Source organism: Trachypithecus francoisi, unplaced genomic scaffold, assembly GCF_009764315.1.
Source record: "Trachypithecus francoisi isolate TF-2019V2 unplaced genomic scaffold, Tfra_2.0 Lachesis_group3, whole genome shotgun sequence".
Lineage (NCBI taxonomy): Eukaryota > Metazoa > Chordata > Mammalia > Primates > Cercopithecidae > Trachypithecus > Trachypithecus francoisi.
In genome coordinates this window covers 32590607-32617828 of record NW_022681468.1, presented here as the reverse complement: position 1 = coordinate 32617828, position 27222 = coordinate 32590607, and the positions used below count along the sequence as shown (strand labels likewise).

Here is a 27222-nt window from a genome sequence, read left to right as displayed (position 1 = left end):
GATAGATTTTCAGATCTTGCTCAGGAAGTAATCAGAACACTTTTCCTCCTGGACAAGTCTGGAAAAAACTTTGGCAAATCTGTACCTTCCAGTTCTCCTAGTCCCCATTTACACAGGCCAAAATAAAACAAAGAGAACCCAAAACACCCCAATAAATTAAAATCCTGTATTGGCACTTGCGCTTCATTTCAAATGAAGTACATGCCTCATGGCCGGGCGCGGTGGCTCATGCCCGTAATCCCAGCACTTTGGGAGGCCGATGTGCGTGGATCATGAGGTCGAGTCCAAGACCAGCCTGGCCAAGATGGTGAAACCCCATCTCTACTAAAAATACAAAAAAAAATTTAGCCAGGTGTGGTGGTGGGCACCTGTAATCCCTGCTACCCAGGAGGCTGAGGCAGAGAATTGCTTGAACCCGGGAGGCAGAGGTTGCAGTGAGCTGAGATCACACCACTGCACTCCAGCCCGGGCAATAAAGTGAGACTTTGTCTCAAAAAAAAAATAAATAAATAAAAAACCAGAAAAAACACCAAACTACCCTCATTGCCCTCATAACATGCTACAATTTCCGTACTATTTCACTGGTTGACTGACGGTTCTTAAAGCCCAGAGATAATGTGAGTGAAGCCTGTAACCCAGCACCCTGGCATGTGATGCGTTGTTGCTGCAATTATCATTGACAGACCTCTTCCTGTGTTCACATCAGCAAGTCGTCCCTGATACCTCTGGAGTAAAGCAGTATGAAATTAAGTACTAATTGAATGGTTGATATCAATAGCTATTGATGAGTAATATTTATTGAGCAGCTACTGCACGCCAGGTTTCAGTCTATATAGCTTTACACGCATTATCTCTTTTAATCTTTATAACAACCCCATGAGATAGGAATTATTCTTATTATCTCTCTTTTAAAGACAATGAAACTAAGGCCTGGAGGTACTAAATAATTTGCTTACGGTCACTCAACATCCAGATGGGATTTGAACCCAGACAGCTAAGTTCAGAACCTGCACCAGTAACCTCTTTCCTCTCCTGCCTCCCGTGATGGGTTTGACAACAGGATATAGGGGTCAAAGAAGGAAGATGTCCTTGTGTGCTGGGGGAGTTGGGGAAAGCTTCCTGGAGGGAATGGGCTCTATTGGACCCTGAAAGAAGGACAAGATAAATGAAGCAAAACGGAGTTAAATTTTAGGCTGGAAGATGATCATGAAGTCTCATGGGACCCAAAAATGGGACATCAGGAGAGCTCTCATCTTTGGAACATGAGGATTGCTTCCCCTCTGAAGCAGTGTCATTTGGCCAACTTGTCAGTCCAAGAAAGAACTCAGAGCTTATCAGGAACCTGGGGGGTCTGCACTGGGTCTCTAGCATCAGAATAGAGAAGGAGGACAGCAATAGATCTCCTGGGAGACCCTGGGGATAGGGCCAGGGTTAGATCAACCCCCGGCCATCTCCATACTGACCACAAGATTTGCTTAGAGGAAGTTGTGTTTGGTTTGCTGTGACCGTGGCAGGGGTGCCCCAGTGGGTAGGGATGCAGAGGGGCTCAAGGACCCACAAGTCTGTAGGAGTTCACAGAAATCTTAGAACCTTCAACTTCACTTAAGCCACAGAAATGTTGGGGGTTGGGGAAGAATTCAATTCCAGGCTAGGCAGGCTCCCAGCTGACAGTCATGTTAGAGTCTTCCCACCCACCACTCGCCAAAGGCACGTGTGGGAGGGCCAAATGAGACATGCCTGGCACGTGGAAAATGCCCTTAAAGGTTCAACAACCAGCCAGGCACGGTGTGGCTCACACCTGTAATCCCAGCACTTTGGGAGGCCGAGGCAGGTGGATCACCTGAAGTCACCTGAGTTTGAGACCAGCCTGGCCAACATAGTGAAACCCCGCCTTTACTACAAAATACAAAATTTAGCTGGGTGTGGTGGTGCATGCCTGTAATACCAGTCGCTTGGGAGGCTGAGGTGGGAGAATCGCTTGAATTCGGGAGGTGGAGGTTGCAGTGAGCTGAGATTACACCACTGCACTCCAGCCTGGGCGACAGAGCAAGACTCTGCCTCAAAAAAAAAAAAAAAGCTCAGCAACCTTCTCCAGACCCCATCTTTCAGAGCTCACTTGCTTGGCTGTGGATTATAAATCTCTCAACCAGACTCCCAGATGCCACCTGCTACCTGCTACCTGCCACCTACACACAGATCTTCCTGCACAGTCCCCTGTGTGAATGTGTTACAAACCTCTCCATGAAGCAGAGTTAAACTGAGAAGATTCTATCTATTCGGGTCCCAGCGGCCCACAGTGTGGCCTCCCTGGACTTAAAGTCTAGAATGACTGTGCACGGATTGAGATGCTGTGAGGGTAGGACGTTATGAGAGCTTGCCAAGCTGAGACAGGCTGCGGAAGGGATGTCACAGGCACACTTAGGAGGCCTGAGAATCCAAACAAAACGGTATCACTAGGCAGAATGTGGCTGAAGCTACTAGTTGGGTGCTGAGCATAGTTCAGCAATTTTGTGAGCATATTTGTAAGAACATATATGTTTATCAGTAGAAATAATGCACTGTCTGGGTTGACTGGCTCTGTTTGTGTACATTCTTGGATCCCAGAGAGCCCTGGGGAGCAATACATCACACAAGCATTTCTTGCCTGAGAGCTGGTCAGAGGGATTGTTCCAGGGAAAGCTGGGCTGGTGTTGACCAGCTGAGGTCTGAGAGAGAACATGTGTGTACCCCAAGCCCAGGCCTGGCTCTCACAAGCACTGGTGGAATTTCTGAGTGCGTCAGTTACTCTGCACCTGTCCCTTTACACTTAGCCCCAGCCTGGCCTGGCCCATCAAGTCTGCAGCCAGAGGTATCCTGGAAAGAACTGGCCAACACTTCCGAGAACCAGGCTGAGGCCAGAAGGCACGCAAAGCCTGAAGGAGTCCTCTCTGCTCAGGATCCCATGTGAGAAGCCTGGGGCTCCTGTCATGTATGTTCTCAGCTGTCACCACACAGCTCACTTTCTTTTATCGGGGCCACATGTGTGCATGTTTGGCTCTCCTACTGTACTTCAAGCCATTGTTACTTAAAGTGTGGTCTGTGGGCCCAGAGCATCAGCGTCAACCAGGACCTTGTTAGAAACACAGAATCTCAGGGTCCATCACAGGCGTATCAGATCACAATCTGTATATTAACAAGAACCCCAGTGATTTGAATGCACATTAAAGTTTGAGAAACACTGCTACTTGAAAGCAGGAGTGAACTTTGTCAGGGTGATCTTTATACAACTAAGCTTTTGTACCCCAGATACTTGGTGGTAATTAGGTGCTCAATAAATATATGTTTTAACATTTAATTTTGAAATAATTATAGACTTAGAGGAAAGTTGCAAAAATAGTACAGTGATGTATGTGAACCACTAATACTAACAGCTTACATAACCAGAGTACAATTACCAAATTAACATAGGTGTCATTAACCAAACTATAGGGCGTTTTCTAATTTCCTCTATTTTCCCCACGTCCCTTTTCTGCTCTCTGATCGCTCAGGGTATTTACTTGTTGGTTCTCCTCAATCTCCTCTAATCTATGGCAGCTCTCTAGTCTATCCTTGTCTTTCATGACCTTGACTCTTTTAATGAGTACCCCTCAATTATTTTGTAATCTTTCAACTTGGGTATGTCTGCTGTCTTCTTGTGATTAGATTGAGGTTATACATAGAGGTGATGCTGTGACCTCAAGGTGTCATCTCAGGGGTACGTAATGTCAACGTATCTTATTCCTGGTGATGTTCATCTTGATCTCTTAGTTAAGCTCATATCTGCCGGATTTCTCCCCCGCTTGAGCCCAGGAGGCGGAGGTTGCAGTGAGCCAAGATCATGCCATTGCACTCCAGCCTGGGCAACACAGCAAGACTCCATATTTAAAAAATAATAATAATATACAAACAAAAACCAACAGAATCACTCACCTCCACTGTTCTGTGAGCCTCAAGGAAAGCTGGAGAAACTTTTAATCTAAAGACAAAGGAAACAATATCCGTGGAAACTGTAGGCTGGAAAATTGGCTTGCCCTGAAAGTCCGACTCATGGACTTGGCACATCTACCAAGCAGTATGAGATAGTGCTTAAGAGTGGGTGTGCTGGAGCCAGACGCCTTGGTCTAAATCCTTATAGCTACTTACTGTGTAACCACCTTGTGCCTCAGTTTCCCCATCAGTAAAATGCAGGTGATAATGACAGTCCTTGCCATGGATTTGTGTAACGACTGAGTTTACATATATAGATTGCTTAGAGCAGCCCGTGGTACATGTAAACATTTAATAACCATTAGTTAGGAGTCTGACATTTCCAGCAATTAGCTCATCCTGCTAAATTCATTCAGCAGTTGCTTATTGAGCATCTATATTATAGTACACACTGCTGTGAGTCCTGGGATCTCAGCAGTGAACAAAAGTGACATCACTGCTCTCATGGAGCATACATTCTTCTGGAATAAAAATAATTTAACCATATAACAGACTGCACTTTTTTTTTTTTTTTTTTTGAGACGGAGTCTCACTCTGTTGCCCAGGCTGGAGTGCAATGGCACCATCTCAGCTCACTGCAAGCTCCGCCTCCCAGGTTCATACCATTCTCCTGCCTCAGCCTCCCAAGTAGCTGGGACTACAGGCGCCTACCACCTTGCCCAGCTAATCTTTTCTGTATTTTTAATAGAGATAGGGTTTCACCGTGTTAGCCAGGATGGTCTCAATCTCCTGACCTCATGATCCACCCGCCTCGGCCTCCCAAAGTGCTGGGATTATAGGCATGAGCCACCGCGCCCCACCACAGACTACACTACTTTTTAAGATAGTAGAGGGGGATGGGAACAGCTGCATTTTTGTCATCTAGCAAAACTATTCACCTTCTCTTGGTATAGGTATCCATTTTCCTCTGTAGAACCATACCCTGGTATCATGCGATTCATGCATTGGTCAATCAAATAATTGTATTGCCCTAGCCACAATGATTGGTCAGGCAAGGACACATGACCTAATCAGCACCAGAAAGAATTTTGCAGCTGGGACTCTTCACGGTAAAACCAGTGAGCTAAGAGCTGCAGAGAACTGGGGCATGTGGCTTCAGAATAAAGCCAACACCTCTGAAGGCAGAGCCGGGAGTGGAGGGGAAAGTCCTGATGGGTTGTACAAGCCCCTGAATCAAGAATGGGCCTGAAGTTCATCCCAGGCTTGACTTCTCAGTTACATGAGACAGTCAATTCCCTTCTACTACTTGTTACTGAGAGAGTTCTGAGCTTACTTCAATCCCTCAGAAAGCTGACACCTGAGCAGGAAGCAGGAGCCTGTCCTGATTCCCCCACTGCGCCTGTGTCCTGAGCCCTTGGTCTTGCTCTAGCATTTCTGTTTCCTGCCTTGCCCTAACACACACACCACCACAACCCCACTGCCCATCTCAGGCCACCTCCTTACTTCCTCTCAAGGAGATTCCTGCCCCGTCCTCCACAGAGCTGGAGCCTCTCCCTCCTGCTCACCTGGCTTCCCTCCCATAGTCTTCTGCCCAAGCCTCTTCTTTCCAGGCAAGTCTGGATGAATCCCCAGCTCTCAGTTTTGCCTCTTGTGGTCTGGCCTCCTCCTCTCCAGAGGCCTGAGGGGCTGACGTGTGGTTTCAGATGCCCAGCAGAATGCTACCCCCAACCTCAGGAGTCCCACCAAGGTTCACATCTCGGAAGGTCCCCTTTTTATTACCTAATCTCCTGCCTCTCATGTCTTCCTGTAACTCTAGGTCTGAGCGGCTTCAGGGCAGACTCAAGGATGTTCGAGTTCTCCCACCTCTATGTTCTGTTAGAGAGCCATGTCCTCAGAGCCGACGGGGAGAAACCAAACTCCCACTTCCTTTGGGAAGATTTCCATTTCCCTTTTCCAAAATCCTAGGGAATGTACTGTGTAAGCCCCTTAATTATACACTGACTCATGACATTGCTTGTGCTGTTCTCTCCCATCAAGCTATCTTTCATTCACTAGATTTGCCTCTTATGTGCCGTAAGCCTAGCACAGTGCTCAATAAACACTGAATGAAGAAATGAGTGGTTGAATAAATGAATTATTGAATGGGCGGTGAAAAGAGTAAGTGAATGAATAAATAAATGAATAAACTAATGAGGAGAGGTAGTAATAGGCCTAGGATGGAGTGGCAGAAGGGTCAAAAAAAACCCTGGAGGGGACAGGTCCTGAGCCCAGGGAAGGGAGGATGGGGCAGCCACCATGGCAGAATGGCAGGAGGGAGAGAGATGTCATCAAGTCTCTCAGCCTTGTGTTTACATAAAAAAATGGAGTTTGGGCCTGGGTTGTTTTATCAAACCCATTTACTAGCTTTTTAAAACTTTTTTTAAAAACACATAGCCGGGTGCAGTGGCTTATACCTGTAATCCCAGCACTTTAGGAGGTGAAGGGGTGGCTCACTTGAGGTCAGGAGTTTGAGACCAGCTTGGCCAACGTGGTAGAACCCCATCTCTACCAAAAATATAAAAAATTACCTGATTATGGTGGCATGTGCCTGTAATCCCGGCTACTCAGCTGAAGCAGAAGAATTGCTTGAACCCAGGAGGTGGAAGCTGCAGTGAGCCAAAATCATGCTGCTGCACTCCAGCCTGGGTGACAGAGCAAGACTCAGTCTAAAAAAAAACCATAAAAATAAAAAAAATTTTAAAAACCATACAAATGCCATTTTCAAGGCCATTGCACATCTTGCAATGATGTGGCCAGTTGTGTCTCTGCCTCAGCACCCCACTTCCCAGATCCAGGAAGGACAAACTAGCCATGCCGACAGCACACCAGGTGCAGCCTCGGGGGAAGGGCCTGGGAGATCCAGTGGACTTGGGGTGCCTCCCAAAGCCCTTCAGCAAGGACTCAAGTTCTCTGGAGGTCAGAGCCAGAGGGCCTCTTTCTTCCCCCGGCTCCCTTCTCCTTCCTCTGCCATTGACTCTCCATCCTGATTCCACACTGGCACTGCTCGGAGCCTTGTGGGGCCTCAGGCAACCCAAGAAAGCTGCAGATGACTCCATGGATTTGCAGCTACAAATGAAAAACCACGGTTTGTTTTGAATGGATTGTGGCTCTGGCGAGAAAGTCTTGGGATGTAAATCCGCCATGAGTGGGGATGCAGATGGGAAGCAGATGTGGGGATGTTGAAAGCCCCTGCTCCAGTGCCTAAGGCCCACCTTGGAGAACACATGCCTTCCACTGAAAAATGCAGATGGGCAAGGCAGCTCAGACACTGTGGGAGCCCCAGCTAAGAGCCCAGTCTGCTCAGCTGTCGCCTTCTCCTTCTTCCCCTCCCTCTAGGCAATGAAGCACTCCTTCTCTTGCATTCTTGGAGGATATGCCTCTTCTCCCTGCCTCCCTCTCCCTCTGTCTTCATATCACTGCCTGTCTTACTGGCTCTTGCTCTCAGGCGTTCTCTGACTCCATGTCTGTCCTTGGTCTGTGCCTCTCCCTCCCTCCCTCTTCCTGGCTGCTGCCCAAGGCCAGTGCCCCTACCCTTCATGCTTGGATAAGTCTGCCAATCAGCTTGAACCCCTGGGGTGAGGAACAGGAAGAACAGTCCAAGGGCAGACGGCAGCCCCAGTTCCATGAAGGAAGGCGATTTCAAGCCAGAGAGGCCTGGGCAGGATGAGGCCAAGAATTTCTCACTTACCCGCAGGGCTGGATATTTAGTCTGAGTTGGGGAGGGCAGGTGGCAACCAGCCTGGAGCTCCCAAGCCTGCAAGAGCAGCTCTGCCCCAGCCTCTACCCAGCTTTAGGTTTCATTCAGTGTGACTTTCTGTCCTTCCTGGCCTGGACCCAGCCCTCTCCAGCACCAGGCAGAGGCAGCACAGCTGGGTGCCATGGTCACAATTACCCGCAAGGACACAGGCCCAGGTGAAGGCTAGGCAGGACAGGACGGAGCATGTTTTGTATCCTCCACTGCTCTCCAGAGAGCTAGGAGCAGCCCTTCCTTTTCAACCCCTGCAGGGCCCCAGACAGCCTCCAAAGGCAAATGTGCTTTTTCTTTGGCTTGTATACAGTCTAAATACTTTATCCAATTGATACGGGCTCTATATCCAGTTGTCTTATTTTCCTTTTTGGGTCTGTCCACAGCTCTCTGAGCTCTCAGGCAGGATTTCGGGACCATTTGTGGCACATTCCAGAGGCCACTCGCAATCTCACAAATTAATTCTAAACTTGTACACAGGCTGTGAATGCTACACAACTTTTGGGGGGGACTTGAGGGACACACCAAAACCCATCCAAAAATAGAATGTTGCCATTCCCAGGAGACTGGAATCATTTAGAGGACAATTTCACAAATGCTTCTGCAGATGTGAAGGAGGCTGCTGTCGGAATGCAGCTGGGACCCATCTCCCTGGCACTCTCGAGTCTCTGCTCAGGGACTGTCTTCTCTTCCCAGCAGGCACTCATTCCAGGATCCACAGGCACCTTGTGGTCCCCAGCACTGGGTGGCACTGAGGGGCTATCACTGTGGCACCATAATGTAAGGCATGGTCCCAGAAGGCTTGGCATTTAGTGTGGAAGCTAAGATCTTGGTTCTAGGTTCCTTTATGCATTGAGCATCTTTTTCGTACGTGCCTGATGCTGTGTTAGGCAGTGGGTGTGAATGGCGAACAAACCAGACAGGAAGCCTCTGCTTGTGCAAGAAACAAACAGGGTGCTGAGACCTGGAATAACGTTCAAGAAGACCGAAGAGAGCAGCTTGCAACTGAGGGAGATCTCAGGCAGGTCAAAGCAGCTGCCACTGGGCTTCAGTTTCTTCACCCATAAAATGGGGGTGCTAACAGCGCTACTTTGAGGATTCAATGAGATAATTAACACAGGATAACTCCTAGTCATAACAAGCCACTAATGAGGACCATACAACCAAAACAGTTAGCAGCAGACAGGGCAGAAGGATAGCAGACGCAGTCAGCACTCTGCCCCCATGTCCTCCGATCCCCGTGCCACTTCAGGACCATGGTTCACTCCCAACAGCCCACACCTGTCTCCGTCAGCGGGCTGCCCTCAGGCCGTCAGAACCTGCTCTGGCCACCTGTATGGAGGGCAGGCCAGTGCCCGGGAGGTTTCGTCCCTGAGCCCCCACAGGCAGCCCCTGACCAGTGACTCTGTGTGGAGATAGACATATCTCCTCCATCTCCAGAGCTCCTGCAGACTGAGCCACTTACCCTTCATAGCCTTTTGCTTGACATTATATCCTTGCTTGGCCTCCTCTTTCCAGCCCCCTTTCCCTACTCCTGGGAAGATTTGGGAACAAATCATCACTTTCACACAAATCCTCGTTTGCCGGGTCTGCTTTTGGGGAAAATATCTTAAGACACTGGGAAATGCTAAACATTAGGAGGTGTCTCCTAAGCTGTGTGACCCTGTCTTCCCGCAGAGCTGCCCTCGGGCCAAGGCAAGTTCCTCCCAAGTTTCTAAGGAATTAGTCACAACAAGATAGCCCTCTAACTCAGGAAATCTGTGCTCCTTGTATTTGAACACGGCAAAGGCCAGCACCATGGGAACCCTGGATGGCTCCTGGCATGTAGTTCTCGGCTCTCAACTCAGGAAACTGTCTGAGCTGCTGCCTTCGGGACTGTGTCCTCCCTCCAGGAACCTGCACAACGAGGCCAAAATCAGGGCATAAAATTCATATTTCATTATTGTTATCCTTCTCTATTCCTGGAAACTCCAGTGGTCATTGTGAGGCTGATTCTTCAGCGTCTCTCTTCCCATGAAATGGTGGACTGGTGAGGCAGACACACAGGCAGCCAACAGGGAACATCCAAGATGCAGGTCTGGATTATTTGTCTAGACTTTATGATGTTTGTGGTATTTGCCAGCTTTTTAAGATTTGTTGTGATTTTTTTTTCTTATTTCAAATAAAATTTTCCTTCATACCTAATTTTGTATTCTTTTTTTTTTAAGGGATCCCAAAATTATGTAAGCTTTAGGCAACAGAAGACCTCAGTAGGTTTTGAGCATCTGAGGACTGAGAGACTTTTTCACAGGCTAGCTTCTGGCTCCATACTTTTTTTTTTTTTTTTTTGAGACAGGGTCTCACTCTGTCGCCCAGGCTGGAGTGTAGTGGCGCAAGCACGGCTCACTGCAGCCTTGACCTCCCAAGCTCAGGTGATCCTCCCACCTCAGCCTCATAAGTAGCTGGGATTACAGGTGCCTGCCACCACACCTGTCTAATTTTTGTATTTTTAGTAAAGACAGGATTTCACCATGTTGCCCAGGCTGGTCTCGAACTCCTGGGCTCCAGAGATCTGCCCACCTCAGCCTCCCAAAGTGCTAGGATTGCAGGCATGAGCCACCACGCCCCACCTGGCTCCATATATTTCAACTCTTGTTTTTCCTCTCCGGTCTTCATACTTCTGGTCCCGATGTGGCAGCTGCTGATCCTGCACCTGCCACTGTGTCAGGTGAATCAGCACAGTGTGTGGTGGAATTATTTCTGCATGCCATTTATAATCAGGACAGCCAGCAATAAATTTATTACATGACATAGACATATTACAGACAACCCGACGGAGTGTTTTCCCAACATAACCAAATGAATATATTACAGAAGGCCCAACTGAATATATTCCCAACTCAAATTCCTTTAGTCATACTCCCAAATGCCACAGCCACCTCACCACAGCCTGACACGAAGGGAGGTGTGACAGAGAAGAAATCGGGGTGGAGACTGACTACAGTTAAATTTTTTTGGGAGGAGACAGGGTCTTGCTATGTTGCCCAGGCTGGAGTATGGTAGCTATTCACAGGTGTCATCATAGTGCACTACTGCCTCAAACCCCTGAGCTCAATTGATCTACCTGCCTCAGCCTCCCAAGTGCTGAGACTACAGGTGCATACTATCACAACTACCTATAGTTATTATTATTTTTTACCTTAGCAAATACTATGACTTTGAAAAAGAAATATGACCTTTGAAGGAACTCATGTAGGTGAAGGACCCCCAGTGTAAGACTCATTAGCTTCTCAGGAAACTGGCCTCTTGTAGCTGGACTTGCTGTGAGACTTAGCACACAATATTTTAAGGTCTGTAAGTTTTAGCCAAATCCTGGGTGTGTGTGTAAGGGAGGAGGGTGGCTCAGAATTGTTCTGGGCTCTTCTTTTCCTCGGTGCCCCTCAACCCTGAATCCATGTCAGGAAGACCCTGGCAAGACTGAGGAGGGAGAGCAAATGGTAACTGTGGCCATAACTGACAGTGAGTTTGGCCCCTGAGGTTGGACTTACTAGCAGGAGACATCAGTATTTCGAAAGCCCAATCGCTCCTCTTCTTTTGCACTTTCCTTTAGTTTAGCCCTTTTTTGAAACCAAAGTTTCTTCTGAAAAAATTCTTGGTTTGTCTTTGCTGAATGGAAGAGCAAAGGAATTTAGCTATACCCAGGTCAGGCCAAGGTCAGTATCAGTGGACGTGGGAGAGGCAATGTCAGAATTGAGAGGATGTTTTGTGATTTACAAAATACTATTCACATCCATTGTCTCATTTGAGCTTTACGTGCCCTCTGTGGGGTACGCTTTTGTACATTGGTAGAATCACTATTTCCCAGTTAAAGTTAAGAGCAACTAAGCAGTTTATGCAGAGTATACACCTAGACAGTGGCAAGTCAGAAATTTGAACCCAGATCTTCCCAATTCAAATCCACAACATAACCAAAGACAACTGTGGATAGTGGTTTGCTATTGCTAACTATGAATCTTTTTTTACACTTAATGTGTGTCAGACACAGTACTGGCACTTTTCATGAGTTCTCTTATTTAATCCTCACATCCTCTGGCATGAGCCACGTTTGAAGGATGGGGAGGTAGCAGGGAGGAAGGATGGGATGGACCTCATTCCTTGCCGAGTGCATAGAACAAGTAAAGGAACAAAGGCAGGCACAAGCTGAGATGGTTCAGACCACTGGTGGTGCTTCACAGCTGCTGTCCTTGGGCCTCTGGCCCAGTCAGGTAAGACTCCTAGAACCTTTCATCTTAGTAAAAATGGGCTGTGCCCACAGAAAGTAGCCTCTGGCTCAGCCCTGGAAGCAACAGCTGGAAGAGGCCTGTGGCCTGTCACTATCCACATGGTTGCTTCTCTGCAAGACAGAGGCCCGCCATAGTGAGCTGGTCTGTCCAACCAGCTTCCGGGTTACCAGTCAAATGAAGGGCTCTATCTCAGCACTCAGCTTTGAAGTTTGATGGGGCTCCTGGTAGCCCACAGGTCTTGGCCAGATCTTACCCTTTAGAAAGTGTCTTCTTCCACTTCCCATCAGGGGCCTGGAGCCTGGCCAACTCCCTGAGGCATCTCCCCCAGCTTATTTGGATTGGGAGATGGAGAGTGCCTGGAGAGGGAGGTGGAAAATGACCCCGTATCCTGATTGGGCAACAGAAACCTCAGGAGGCACCAGGAGGTAGGACTGGACAAAAAAGTGCTGGCCAGACTGGCTCCCTGGGGTCCCAGAAGTCACAGACCCACACAATGTCTCCCTGGGTTGGAGGAAGAACAGAACACTAGCAACTCTCTTACCAGTGTTCTCTGGACTTGTCTGTCCAGACCCTAACACCATCTCCTTTGAGCTTGTGTGAGAAAACATGTCAGAGCCAATTTGACACCTACACTTATCCATTGGACATGTAATCCTGGGCGACTTACTTCTCTGTGCTTTGGTTTCCTTATCTGTAAAATGGGAATAGTGGTTGTCTTTAGATTATAGAATGATGTGAATATTAAATGAATTAACACAGACAAAGTGCTTAGAACAGGGCCTGGCACAGAGTAAGCATGCATTAGATGTTGGCTGCTATTATTATTATTATTATTATTATTACAAGAGTTCTGAGATTACTCCCTTAGGCCTCAGTATTTTCCTCTGGGGTGTTTTGTGTCACTTAAAATGGATTGAGATTTTAGGGCAAACACTGGAAAGGCTTCTCCATTCCTCCTAGTGGGCCTGCTGAGGGTGCCGTGGCTAACTGTGGGAACTGCCTTGCTGCTCCTCTCCTGGCCCCCTCCAGTTCCAGGCTGCTTTTGCTGCTCTGACTCACTGGTCTGTTCAGAGGATCCACAGCTGCTAGCTGGAGAAGTGGTGTTAATACCTCATTAGCACCTCGGGCTGCTCCTTGTGGGCACTAATCACTTCGGCTTGCTCCCTCTGGAGTGACTCTGTGCTGCCTTTGAAAAGCAGGCCATGTGATGCCCCAGAGACTCCTCCAGCTGGTCCCAATTCCATCCCTCAGATTATTACTTTTACCCAGGAAGTGAAACAACTTACTGTTTACATTTTGTACACACACACACACACAAATATAAAATTTTTTAATAGGTCAAATCCTTACTCCTTCATCAGGACCTGAAACCAAACCTGTAAGCAGCTTCTTCCAGAGCCTTCCTCTTCTTCCCCAGTCCACACCTGCAGACCTGCCCCTCACCCGTGCCACCTGCGGTTTGTACAGGAATCACACAAGAAGGCAAGGGCCCGAATTGGAAGCAGATGTTTGGGACGATGAGTAAGGTTGGGGTGGAGACAATAGGAAGGATGTAGACCCTGCTAGAGCTGCTTGTTGCTCTGACCTACTGCCAAGGCTCAGAAAAATAGAGTGACTGTTCCTGGTTAAATACCCAGCTGTTACTCGTGCCAAACTTCCCTGGGCCTCAATCCTCAAAGTCTCTGGCTCTGCTTCCAAAGTTCTCCACATCCTCGTGCCAACCACTATCTTGGCCCCTTCTTCCCACCATGCCAAGCCCCCAAGACCAGGCATACCCCCAAAAGTCAGGACTGGAGTTTTACCCCGCCCTGCAAAGCTAACCCACAATGCCATTTTTTTGAAGCCTAAACTCAAGATATGGTCTGACAAAAGAGGTTTTGCTGATTCTGGGTGTGAGAGTCTACTGGAAGACATGGCTTGGATGCCAAGACGACAGAGTTTTCAAGGGTTAGAGGGATAATGGGTCAGAATTGTTAAACCAGATCACTGTGGAGTATGCAGATGGGTGGCTGTTGACTGCACCCACTTTGGAACATCTCCAGAGCTGCACACAAGCCTGCCAGGACCCAAAAGCATGTTTGTCTACCCTGACTGTGACATAAAATGCTAGACCTATAGAACACCCAAGTTTAATTCCATTGATTAATTCCATTGTGATTTTTCAAGGAGACACAAGTTGGCATCATCATGAACAAGGTTTCAGAGAAATCCCATAGGAAAGAGAGCCTAAAGAACTGGTTTTCTAAAGGCAATGGCCTGACCCAACCCCTATCCAGCTGTGATCCCAGTCAGAAGCTTAGGAGATCAACTTTAAGATCTGCCCAATCCCCAGGGAGGAATAGATGTCAGCTGCTGTATATGACAGAGAGATAACCAGGGACTCTAGTTTCCTGGTTTAGTATTAAGGGAAATTCCACTGAAGCTCAGTGTTTCCACCCATAGTGGTCACAACCAACCAACTTCATGGCTGTTCATAAAACTGATTTGCCTTTTCATGCCTCTGAGTTTATTGGAAATGGTATTCCCTTGACTTTCCTCTGCCATACTGATTATAACCATAGCACAAACCTTTGATTGCCATTAGTGTTGGAGATACCTCCCACTCCCCATCCACTCAAGATTCTAATTTCATTCACTGAGCTGCAGGCTACTGGCCAGTTCCCCATTGCCAAAGTCAACACTTCAGGTCTGCTTTGTCTGGGAGAGCAGATTAAAGGAAGAGTGGGCCCTTAGGTCACCAAGTCCCCTTTCTCAGCCTGTCCCAGGACCTGCCCAGGTGACGGCCTATTTATGGCACAATAATAGGTTTGCTCCTTGGGTCTCTTGGTTTGGAATCTATCTTTACAAGGGTTCTTTCTTCTCTGAAAATCAACAGGGAGAGTAACTTCCCTCTCTTTCTGTGGGAAGCTAGACTAATTTCACGTGTAGCAACAGCAACTCTGTACTAGAGAAAGTCTCCAAATATATAAAAAAAAATGCTCCCCACCAAGTAAACAGGAGAAACTATTGAAGGGGGGGAGGGGTGGCAGTGGTGATGGGTTTGGGTGCCCAAGCTTCATGAGAAGGAAACTCTAAGGAAAATAGATTGTTTATGTCTGTCTCCCAAGATTGTAAGCTGCTCAGAGGCCAGGATCACATTCTATCTTGTGTGTCCCTAGCTCCCCGCACAGTGCCTGATACATAGGAAATGTCTGCTGAAATGCGGAACTGCACAGAACTCAAGAAAAAAAAAGGGAGGCTACAAACCCAGGGATGGAACAGAAATACCCGACTGGGGAGAGGAGGAGGTTAGGAAATGAAATGACAGCTTAGAGCAGGATTGGACGTAGGAGACCAAGCACAAAACGATAACACACACATAATCTTCCTCTTGCACAATAACACAACATTTTGTTTTCAACATAACATAAAAGCCATCAAAGGCTCTCTAGCTGGCTTGCAAATACTCTGATATCCCTGACTCTGCTAATGGGCAAAGAGAGGAATGTCTTGGCAACTCCTTCAAGTGGGAGTTCTGAGGAGAGAGGGAACATTGTTGGTCTGTAGAAGACGGGAGGATTCAGAAAAATTCCTTTATGTGCAAATCCATAATGCAGGTGAAGTAGGGGGCTGCAGAAAGAGCAACTTCACTCAAGAGAGGTACAGAAACCCCTCACCCTGGAGAAGATACTATGCTTATAGTTTCAAGAGAATAATTTCATAGTATCTTCACAGTCTTGTTTAGGGTGCGTGTAATCTCCCTTTAACTCTGGCATTCTTGAAAATGTTTGCTTCCTCAGTGAGATACCCACCAGGAATTTGGCCTTTGCCAAATGGTGCTATTTCATATAAGCAGAGTTAAGAGACAAAAGATTTATTCAAATAAATCTCTTTCTGCAGACTTAATTACCAGAGATAAACATCAGGGTATTGTGTAACATATCTGACCTCATTCTTTCATTTGATACCTATTGATTTTCCACCAAAGCAGGGATATTAAAATTTCAGGGCCTTTTTCCTCAGTTACGTCCTCAAGGGTGTCTTGTATTCTTTATATAGAATTCACTTAAACTTGGAAGTCACTTCGCTCATTAGTTGGTAGTCTAAGGAACTTTCTACATGCAAAAGAGTCTAAAGCCATTATTAATAGCTGTATCTCTTAAAATCTCTCTATCCTGCATGAGTAGGACCTTTTCCCATGAATCCCAAATCCCCAAGTGACTGATAGGTAAGCCAAGGTATAAAGTGTTAATCTGTCACACACAGCATCACCAAGTGAACGAGGCAGTCAGCGAGCACAGTGGCCCAGTGCCTGGGCTGTTTCTTAGTCTAAACTAATCTGCTAGAGACAAACCAGAAATGTGGAATTTGGGCTTTGACACAAAACAGACCCATGTTCAAATACAGCTCTACCACTCGCCAGCTAAGAAATCTTGGCAATTACTTATCCTCTGTGTGCCTCAACTGTGTCTTGTGTAAAATGGAGAAAACAAGACATACCTTGCAGGGTTGTTGTGAATGAGACAATACTAGAGCTCCTAGCATATGGGAAGAGCTAAAAAAAACGGTAGCTATTATCACGATTGAGTAATCAGGTGAATTAAAGGAAGTCAAGGTTCCTACCACATGACATAGGCTTGAGATACAGCTCCCTCAAATACCTCTTCCATCCTTACAGGATCACGCAAAGGAGGAAGAAGTCTCTTCTGACTTGGGGTCTTCTTCATGAATGTTTGGGCTAGGTGTCTTCAGTACTCATTCTCTCTGGCCCGCCTGGACATGGCAAGGTGAAAAACAGAGTCACCACCCCCTGGGAAATTCCACACCAGTCATCTTCTCTAGCACTCTCAACTGCCCCCAGACCCATACAGCCTCCTGCTACAGAAATTACCAGGGCCCTAAGTCATAGTCAGTATGGTAACATATATACTATACATAGGAAAAATTTTTTTCCCCAAGAACTCCACATTATTAGTCAATTTTCTTAATTGGCTAATAGCATCATTTTGCAGGTCAGGCAACTGATACTGAAAGAAGGCTGTCTTGCCCAAAGTTGGACCACGGGAGTTAAAAATATGAACATCCGGCTGAGCCCAGCGGCTCATGCTTATAATCCCAGCACTTTGGGAGGCTGACGTAGGCGGAATACCTGAGGTCAGGAGTTCAAGACCAGCCTAGTCAACATGGTGAAACCCCATCTCTACTAAAAATACAAAAATTAGCCAGACATGGTGGCACACACCTGTTACTCGGGAGGCTGAGGCAGGAGAATAGCTTGAAACGGGGAGGTGAAGGTTGCAGTGAGCTGAGATCATGCCACTGCACTCCACCCTAGGTGACAAAGTGAGACTCTGTCTCAAAAAAAAAAAAAAGAAAAAAACCAAGCCCATCAGTTCATGGTTTTCTATCCTTTGAGGGTCCCATGTTGCACATTTGATGCAAATGTGTCCAGGGGTATCTTCTTTGAGAGAACACCCAGTGACACGAGATGCCTATCCTGCAAGGAGTGCTGAAGGCCCAGGGCCCCTAGAGTCAGAAACATAGGATACCAGTAAATTCCTGTCAACAGGATGGTCACCTGGTAGAGGACATAATGAGGTTTACAAAGAAGCCTCCTCTCCTACCTCCTTATGTAGTCCAAGGCTGACTTCTTCCTAGAGTCATACCTAAAAAACAACTCCTAAAACCTCACTTGGAAATTTACCTCATTTGCAGATGAACCTGGTCTCAGGCATTCACAGCCATCACAGACTACAAAAGCCATGGTGGCCTGCTTATTATTGGGTATTCCAGGGAAATAGCAACACAGGCCTCATCTGGATAAACTATCCATCGTCTCCCTGAAGGGAGGCTACAAGGGCAACTAGATGGGGAGTCCCACTCTGTTCTTGCAAGGTGACTGGATGCTATGATTCTGTGCTGGTGTGTCTGATCCCTGTCCCTAGAGGTACCAACATTGTCACTATCCCATGTTTAAGAAGCTGCTACTGCTGGCTAGTATTGACAAGCCAGGGCAATATCGATAGCCTGAACAACTTTGCTAAAGCCACCTCCGATACCATATTGAAAAACCTACAGGTATCATTCCTTGACTACTGGAAAGAGACTGTGTTCTCATCTCCTTCCAGGAATTAACTGCCCATCTTGTAGAGAACACACCTGAATTCACTCCAGAGAACCAGGTCCCTGCTGTGGCTATCACAAAAATCTCCTTATATAAGCAAAATTAAAGCAAATTGAATCCGGGCGGGGAAAAAACGGGTATTTATAACACGGTATATCTGAACTCTAGGCAGCACCACTCTATTGGATACAAACCAACGTCAACATGACCTGCAGATCTCTAAATCCATCCTCTAGTACTCCAAATAAAAGCTAAAAAACAAAAACACAAAAAACTAAGCTCACCAATAACTTTGGGATAGCTTTCTGTTAGGTGGTGTGCAGAGTCAGTATTCTGAGTCAGAAATACTGGCCTATGCCACAATTTTTGAGACATGTTAGTGCTGAGCCATTTTTAATACTACTACACATATATGATACTCAACAGTTTCCTGCTGCCCAGCCTACAAAACCTGTTGAGGGTATAAAAGCAAAGGAGTATCCAATTTGGAGTATCTGGAGGAAAAATCTTTACAGAAATAAGAGACCTTATAGTTTTAGAATAATTAATCAGATTCAGCATCAGGAATCCAGACTAGATTCTCACAGGGCAATGATGGTCTCAGAAGACTTTTCAAACCAATTATGAGGTCTAGAAATTACCATGGAGAAACGGACCTTGGTTAGCTTCTTTTCATGACACACGTGAGCTCTTTTTGCGCCCCCCCACCCTTTTTTTTGAGATGGAGTCTCGCTCTGTCGCCCAGGCTGGAGTGCAGTGGCACGATCTTGGCTCACGGCAAGTTCCGCCTCCCAGGTTCATGCCATTCTCCTGCCTCAGCCTCTCGAGTAGCTGGGACTACAGGCGCCCGCCACCATGACCAGCTAATTTTTTTGTATTTTTAGTAGAGACGGGGTTTCGCCGTGTGTTAGCCAGGATGGTCTCGATCTCCTGACCTTGTGATCCACCCACCTCAGCCTCCCAAAGTGCTGGTATTATAGGCGTGAGCCACCGCACCTGGCCGCCCCTATCCACTATTAACGTGAGGACAGGCTGTTTGAAAAGGGGCCTGGTGAAATAATGATCATAAGTCAGGACAGTAGTTACCTTTAGTGGGGTGGGATGAGAGTGTGCTCTGCAGTGCTGCAATGTTTTATTTCTTGACCTGGATGGTGGCTATTTGTGCATTTCCTATAATTACTCATAACTTACACGTTAATACCTTTTTTTATACATATTGCATCTCAAAATAAAAGAAAAAAGGAATTTTAGTATCCTGTAATACTTTTACTATTTCACATTATCTGGAACTGGTTTACTATGCTCGAAGGTCTATGTGAAGTCAGAGTAGAGGGAAGGAGCCCTTAGGGTTCAAGCCACTTGCTGGAGAACCTTGCTGTGGTCCTGAGAGAAGTGGGGCTGGAGAGAGGTTTCAAAGCTCTATCTACCATGGCTCAGAGGCAACAGTGTACAAGAAGCTGAAGCTAGTATTTATGGAGTCAGAAGAATGATTTGATGGGCTAAAATCACTCAATGGTCAATGTTCACAGTGACCTATTCAAAGCCACAACAGCAAGTGTATGATTCAGGACTGTACATAACCTTAAAATACACAGTTAGAGGGACCGAATTTTAAGACTTTTTTTTTTTTTTTAAGAGACAGTGTCTTAGCCAGGCACGGTGGCTTATGCTAATCCCAGCATTTTGGAGGTGGGTGGATCACTTGAGCTCAGGAGTTCAAGACCAGCCTGGGAAACATGCCAAAACCTCATCTTTTCAAAAAAAAGAGAAAGAGAGACAGTGTCTCACTCTGTCACCCAGGTTAGAGCACAGTGGCACAGGCATAGCTGACTGTAGCCTCGAACTCCTGGGCTCAAGTGACTCTCCTGCCTTGCAGCCTGGGATTATACGTGTGAGCCACTGTTCCTGGCCCTTTAAGACATCTCATATCACTCAGGAGCTTGGTGAGGTAAGAGGAGAATGCACTGTTTGGGGTGGGGGCAAGAATCTGTTTTGTTTTTAAATTCAAAAGGGAATTTTTTTTTTTTAAATTTTCCAGATTGGGAACCAATATACAAGGTATCATAATTACTTTCCTAAGAAAGTCAGGGTCCTTAATACTTTTCCTTCTAGGCCCAAATCAGAGGTCTGTTTTTGTTACTTCTCTTCCAAGCTTACCTTTGTAAGCCGAAAAGAATCAGTAAGATTTGCCACCAACAAACTTCTTAGGAACAGTATTTTTGCTTGCCACTCCCAAACCCCTTGTGGGTTAGGGAGATGTTGGGACACAAATGTGTGCTTAAATATGAAAATCAAAAGGCTATTTATCAAAGTGTTAACAGTGATTGCCTCTGGATAGCAACTTACCTCTTTCCCTTGTTTTTTTTCTTATTTCCAAATTTTCTATATTGAATTTCTAGGTAGTAAAACAACAATGAATTAATGTTTAAAGACTGATTTAACTGGTTCCTTCTTCAGAAGCTGAGCATAAACACTTGTCCTCGTCTCCCCATGGCTGAGACAGTGGCCCTGCCTGGCACCATGGACAGCAATCAGGGAAGGGTGAAAGGGCAAGAGTGGGGCAGGCCTGGGCTTCAGGTGTACACTCTACCCCGAGCCGACTACTCCAGGAGGAATTACTGGGGAAATGCAAAATCATTTCCAAATCTTTTCCTTCCCCACCTTCCAGTCAAGCCATGAATCTCCATTTAAAGCAGCCACTCACTCCTTAGTTCTTTTAAACATTTATTTATTTACTGTACAAAATATTTACATCATCAGCTGCAACTGCCTGGCCCTTTCACCTGGCCTGAGCAATCTGCAGCGGGGCTTGGTCTCTGCCAGTTTTCCAGAAACATGCTGACACTCTCCTAGGTATTCACTCATGTCTGGTCTCCTTCAAAGATGCTAAAAGGCCAGAAGGGTAGCTGGCCCCCCAAGTACCTGGGTCACAAGGACATAAATAAAATAACTGTCCAAAATAAGAAACACTAATAGAAAATTGCCCAAGAAATAACACACTCTCATCTCTTTGACACATTGTACCTTTTCCCCACACTGGCTAGTATGAAAGCAGGATTAGAAAAAAACAAAACAAAACAAAACAAAACAAAACAAAAAAACGGTAAAAGAAAAGGCCCATGAGAGCAAAGATGCTTTTGAACAGAGTTAGGCCAGAGAGAGTAAACTGGAAGAATAGAAAACCACAACAGTACCAAAGGGTTTTGTTTAACAAAGACTGGTGCCTAAGGACCACCACAGGGATGCAGCTGCCCTGGTTGGGTTGCAATGGTGCCTAAGATGCTCTGAAAAAGTGCTATGACTAGAGCTTAAAATGACAGATCTAGCCAAGACAATCAACTCAGTCTCCAGGATCAGTCTCTGGAAGGCTGCCGGAGGGGAGAATTCAGAAAAGCGACTGCCAAAAACAGCAGAACCAGTCCACGTGCCCCCAGCTGGAAACCCCTTTCTGGGCCCAAGGAGCAGCATCACGTTTCCCAGGGTGATGATAAACCTTCCTGTACATATCCCATGGGAAAACATTTGGGCAAGCAGCAGCACCTTGTCCTGGTCCCTGAGGAGAGCAGTGACCATGTGGCATGGAGGATCCTGGGGTACAGAGACCCTGATGCTGGATCCCAGACCCCAAGGATGAGTGAGGTCAGCACCCATGTGCCAAGAAAGGACAAATGATGACTGCGAAAGAGTGAGGTCAGGCAGGAACTGTAGCAGCTCAGGAGGGCTTGTTCCTCATGATCCCTGGGAACAGGAGGGCTCAGACATGCTTCCAGGAGGCCAAGGCATTGCCAAAGTCCTGCCTTGTCTCAGGACTCTGTGTACTTGCTGGTTTTGGCAATAAGGATGGCTTGTAATATTCTCAGAGTTGACTGCCCCATTGGGAATGGTAGCTTGCAGCAAAGCCTTCTTAAAAACACAAATTTGGGAAGTCAATGAGATTTTGAATCTTGAAATTGTTCTCAATCAAACAGTAATGAAAAAGGATGTTGTCATCTTCCAAGAGACAGCAGCAGGTACTCTTCAATCATCATTCAACAGTGAAGCTAATAAGCTTCCTCCCTCCTTAGTTTTCCTTCCTGGTAACTAATGGAGCAAAGGGGAGTATAGGGGTTGGCAGGTGTTTACTGTGTAACATATCACATGTTCGTCCCTAGTGTCCTGACCCCAAGGACCTGTGATAAGCACATAAACTCCTAGTCCCTGGTCCTTTGTCTTAGTGCTGCCAGAGAACACCAAGCAGACAGAGAATCAGGGATTGCTGGCATACTATTCTTACTGTTCTAATCTTTTGCTACAAAATTTTCTTCAGTAGAACGCTAAAGAATCCCCAGCTTTTAGCAGACTACATAATGGGGAAGTCAGTGGCCCAAGCTGGCCATACTTCAGTGCCAATAACCAACTCAGGGAAAAGCATCAGTAGTCTCCAAGCCAGCCACACGCCTAGGCATGCCCCACTCTGGAGGCTACAGCTCAGCTATCCTTCATATTCTTCAGTCTATCTGCTTTTCTCACTGGCTACAATTCAAGAAAAAGCTTAGAGAGTTCTTTGTGGATTAATAATCGTTTCCAGAAATGCCCGAAGGGAAAGTGCTTTTTCCAGTTCTGACACCACAAAAAAAGATTCTTTTTATCAGTCCTCATTAGAGGCAGTCCAGTGCCATGGCCTATGCCTACCGTTGTGCAGAGGGACTGCTCCTATGGGCCACCTCCTATCTGTCCCTCTCTCCTGGCTCCTGATGAGAAGAGGCAATCACCCCACCCATGAGAAGGACCCAAGTACCAGTCTGATCAAGTAGTGAGGGCCAAAGAGGGTGTCTCCAAGGAGTATCAGCAGAGGGAGTTTTGGAGCAGTGTGGATTTAAGGGTCTCCACACTAGTTTCCCAACAGGGCAGAGCCCCGTGTGCCATCTCCCTCAGCTACTGAGATCTTCAAAGGACCAAATAAATGACAGCAGCATGGTCCTCTTCTCATGACAGAATGAAGAGCTCAGCTTATATACCATGCCAAAGTGGCCTGTGGTAGATATGGGCAGGGAGCAGGTGAGGTAAAGACAAGGCTTGTAGGTGACACAATCCTCCAGATACAGGGGAGCATGCGGCATCTTCTGGCTGATGGTTACGTGTGTTAGGATCAGTGGTTATGATGTCTGTAACTTGCGCCCAGAAGCTCCAGAGAGCATGGGAGCCAAGTGGATGACAGGAGAGCGGTCAGAGCATGCCAAAGCCCTCGCAACCCTCGCTGATGGCCAGCTGCAGCATCCTGTGCACCTCTTCATAGGAGTCATATGTAGGGAGGCACAGCTGGTTAAAACTGGAAGGGCAAGGGAGAAGTGATTAACTCATACCACCAAACACTGGACATGCATCAGGCGGGCAGATACCTACCATGTGTGTGCAGTAGGCAGCGTGCTATGGGTCGGAGCGGCAATAATCTGAAATGAGGGACAGAGGGCGGCAAAGCCTCCAGGTGGTAGCTGAGAGGAGCCTGTTGTGAACTGAAGTAGCCGAGCCAGCTCCTCCTGGGTCAGACTGGAAACCACAGTCCAAAACCACCTCATGACCTGGCAGGGAGAGCACAAGGCTGGGATCACACATGGTAAACAGCCTAGGATTAGATCCCTGTGGAAGGAACAAGATACACTGAAGTGGGGCTGTGCCCCAGTTACCATTCTACGAGGACACAGGATAGGAACAGTTTGACAAGCACTTCAAGAATTTACACTGTCACACCATTAGGAGGGTAGTCACTGACTGTTGGTTCTCTTCCTCTGCCATCTCCAATTTACTACTCCTGTAGCAGTCAGCATGATAACCCCTAGGGATCAGGGCTCCCTTCTGCCCGGACAATCACCTGTCTTTCCCCATATATCATTTTCTTTTCCCCAGAAAACATGTCAACTGCTTTGACTCCTCTACTTTTTTTTTTTTTTCTTTTTCTTTTGAGACAGAGTCTCGCTCTGTTGCCCAGGCTGCAATGCAGTGGCGTGATCTCAGCTCACTCCACCTCCTGGGTTCAAGCGATTCTCCTGCCTCAGCATCCCAAGTAGCTGGGACTACAGGCATGTGCCACCATGCCCAGCTAATTTATTTTATTTATTTATTTATTTTTTATATTTTTAGTAGAGTTGGGCTTTCACCATGCTGGCTGGCTGGTCTCAAACTTCTGACCTTGTGATCCGCCTGCCTCAGCCTCCCAAAGTGCTGGGATTATAGGCATGAGCCACTGCACCCGGCCTCCTCTACTTTTTCCTTCTGAAACTTTTTCCTTATAACATGGCACAAATCCAATTGAAGAAGTTTGGTCCATTTACCTTTTCTCTGAAATGCCATGAGCCACCAACAACTACTGCATGAGCTTTGAAGTCAGACACACTGATGTCTCCAGTCCCACACATCAGAAGCTGGAAAAAGATGGTAAGGTGTTACTATGACAGTCAGAGAGACAAAGACCCAATATAAGGTCAAAATTACCTAAGTTAACAGGCAAAATGTAGAATAAAGAAAACATTACTAGGAAAAAGACTGAAGGTGAGATCATAATGCCAGAATACTGCTTTAGGAAAATCAGTTACATACAATAGGGCAATAGTTGCTAACCAGTGGGTAAAAAAAAGAATCACATGGCTTTTAAAATACATATTTGTACAAGTGTTGGTGGCCCTACCTTGGACCTCTAAATCTGAATCTCTTAGAACAGGTTATGAGCTTATGCAGGAAGAAAAAAAATTCTCCAGGTATTTCTTTCTTCCTTTTTTTTTTTTTTTGAGACAGAGTCTCACTCTGTCTCGGCTCACTGCAACCTCCACCTCTCCACCTTGCATGTTCGAGGGATTCTCCTGCCTCAGCCTTCTGAGTAGCTGGGATTACAGGCGAGGTATTTCTGATGAACACCCTAATTAAGAACTGCTGCTATGGATTATTTTTAATTGAAACAAAGGACAAAAAAACCACACACACAAAAACTAAGTGTTTCCTGAGAGTCTGGTCTAAACTTAACCTGTGAATAACAAGGAGAAAAGGCAAGCTGTTTCTCCAAAATCCCCAGTCCCATGAATTTGTTGGATGGCCTTTCCTTTTTCTTAGGATGCATTCTTTTGTGGATTGAACTTTTACTACCTTCCCTTCGGCTCTGCCTCTACTTGATCAGATAAATTTAAAAGTATGCCAAAAAATGAGAACATTAATGACATCAGAGCCCTAAACATCTTGTTGATGTCCTAATTTGGTTCAGGATCCAGCATGTTACTTAGCAGACTGCAAGTACTCATCCAATAGCTATAAAGAATAATACATCCTAACCAAGAGTCAAGAAAAACCCAAACTAAGCCTGAGAAGCCTTGGCTCCTTCAAAGAGAACTTGCTAAGCTGATGAGGAACTAAGAGCAGGATGTGGAACAACTGTAAGAGACCACGTCCTTCCTTTCTACTCACTTCTACAAATGGTTACAAATGCTTTGCTTCAAAATAAAACAAAATTTGCCCGTAGCTACTCCTCAGCCCAAAAACTAACAGTGCTAGGTAACATGTTTATCAGAAACTTTAGGCTGAGCTGTGGAGAGTTCATTTTGTTTGGATTTCACATCTGAAGATATAAAACATGAAAATTACAGATTTTGATTCTTGTTCTCAAATCCACTTCAGTTAATAAAGAATCGGGCAAGACCACCTAAAACTACTTTTTCCCCCCATTTTAAAAGAAAACCTTCCTCCCTAAAGAAAGTTTGCAGAAAGACACTCCTCACAGAAACTATGGGAATTTAGAACTAATAACTTGCACCGCACCATCTTGTACAGAAGTCTCATCTGTGAGCAACAGGCCACAACAGACTCGTCATTCTTTGCCCACATCTGATAAGGACTTCAATTCTGCTAATGATACAATAGTATTTACCATCTTAGAGCCATTATTTTAGTTGTTACAGGATCTGAAATAAGAATAAATACACTATATAAATAAAAATATATACTATATACTGTTGCAGTCTAATGCTTTTGAAATATGATCACATCTTTTGGTTTGTTTCCTTTACTTCATTAGAACGTAGCCCATGAGGGCTGGAACTTCGTCTTATTCGTTACTTTCTCTGCAGTAGGGTCAATGAATGGAGGAGCAACAAAAGTGGAACCACCTCTTGCATAAATAGCTTTCCAGCTGCATCTCATAAGAGAAGGTACACCAAGCTGGTTCCTGTAAGGTACAAAAATGCCAAGTTAAGAATGGGAGTCTGAATTGCAAGCACTTACCTCAAGCTCATTCTCATCAAAAATAGCCAAAAGGTTCTCAGGGACCAATTCATTCAGGCCTGAAACAAAGTAGGCAAGTTAAAGTCATACATAACCACACTATGGATACAGGTGTTTTAACTTCAAAGAAAAGAACATACAGGATCCCACCTTTTAGGAAATGTTCCACCTCTTCTTTCACTTGACTGGCCAGCCGATATTGGGCCAGCAAATTTAAATAGAAGATTTTATTTGCATTGGTGACTGGAGTTTGAGCTCCACCTGTCATGAGTTCTACAACCTGTAACAGGTGGCAAAAGACAGACAAGAAGCTGTGGATGGAAATTTTTAAGATGACATCTGCCTGTATGTTTTACAGACACAGAATTACTGACCTCCATCACTATCAGTCACAAGTTTCTGCCGTGCATTCACGTGCATTCAGCTTTTCAACACACTTGGTTTAATTTAGTTCCTAAGTTTCATGGTTCCTACCACTATTGCTGTATACTAACTACTATTTCAGAAATGGGTGTCTGGGTAAGGTCTTCTCTGACTCAGTCAAGTAGTAGTGATGCAATAGAGGACATTATGGCTCCTTGTTAGCAGTGTTTTAATCTATGATCCAAAATGAAACCACTACTGACCTTTTCTCTAAGCAACTAAGAGTAAAGTCAGATAGGCAGTAAAAGAGTCTTTTTATGCCTCAGAAATTCCAAGATGGGAACAATTGTTCCCACACATTCTTTTATCTCTGAGTCAACAGAACAAGCCAAGTTTGATACTTGAAGATCTTGGATTCTAATCTCAGCCCTGATGCTAGCTTGCTACAGACCTTTGGTTAATTGCCCCTCCAGACCTTAGGGGCAATTATTTGGCCCTAATTTTCCTATCTGCAAAGAAAACAC

At 46.0% G+C, this 27222-nt stretch overlaps 1 protein-coding gene across 10 annotated transcripts in view; it reads right to left on the bottom strand.

The window, feature by feature from the left end:
- Nucleotides 1–14104: 14104 nt before the first annotated feature.
- Nucleotides 14105–27222, bottom strand: part of AREL1 (apoptosis resistant E3 ubiquitin protein ligase 1) — a 57956-nt gene continuing 44838 nt past the window's right edge. For 6 of the 10 annotated variants that reach the window (XM_033187430.1, XM_033187435.1, XM_033187429.1 and 3 more), the window contains 5 exons: nt 26486–26615; nt 26336–26394; nt 24403–24492; nt 23477–23652; nt 20806–23402 (listed from right to left, as the gene is read on the bottom strand). In XM_033187430.1, the coding sequence (XP_033043321.1) occupies nt 23300–23402; nt 23477–23652; nt 24403–24492; nt 26336–26394; nt 26486–26615 (558 nt within the window). In that variant the 3' untranslated portion in view covers nt 20806–23299. Of the gene's footprint in view, nt 16744–20440; nt 20490–20805; nt 23403–23476; nt 23711–24402; nt 24493–26335; nt 26395–26485; nt 26616–27222 lie in introns of those variants that run through there. The other 4 variants (XR_004431508.1, XR_004431507.1, XM_033187433.1 and 1 more) reach the window with 4 other exon arrangements.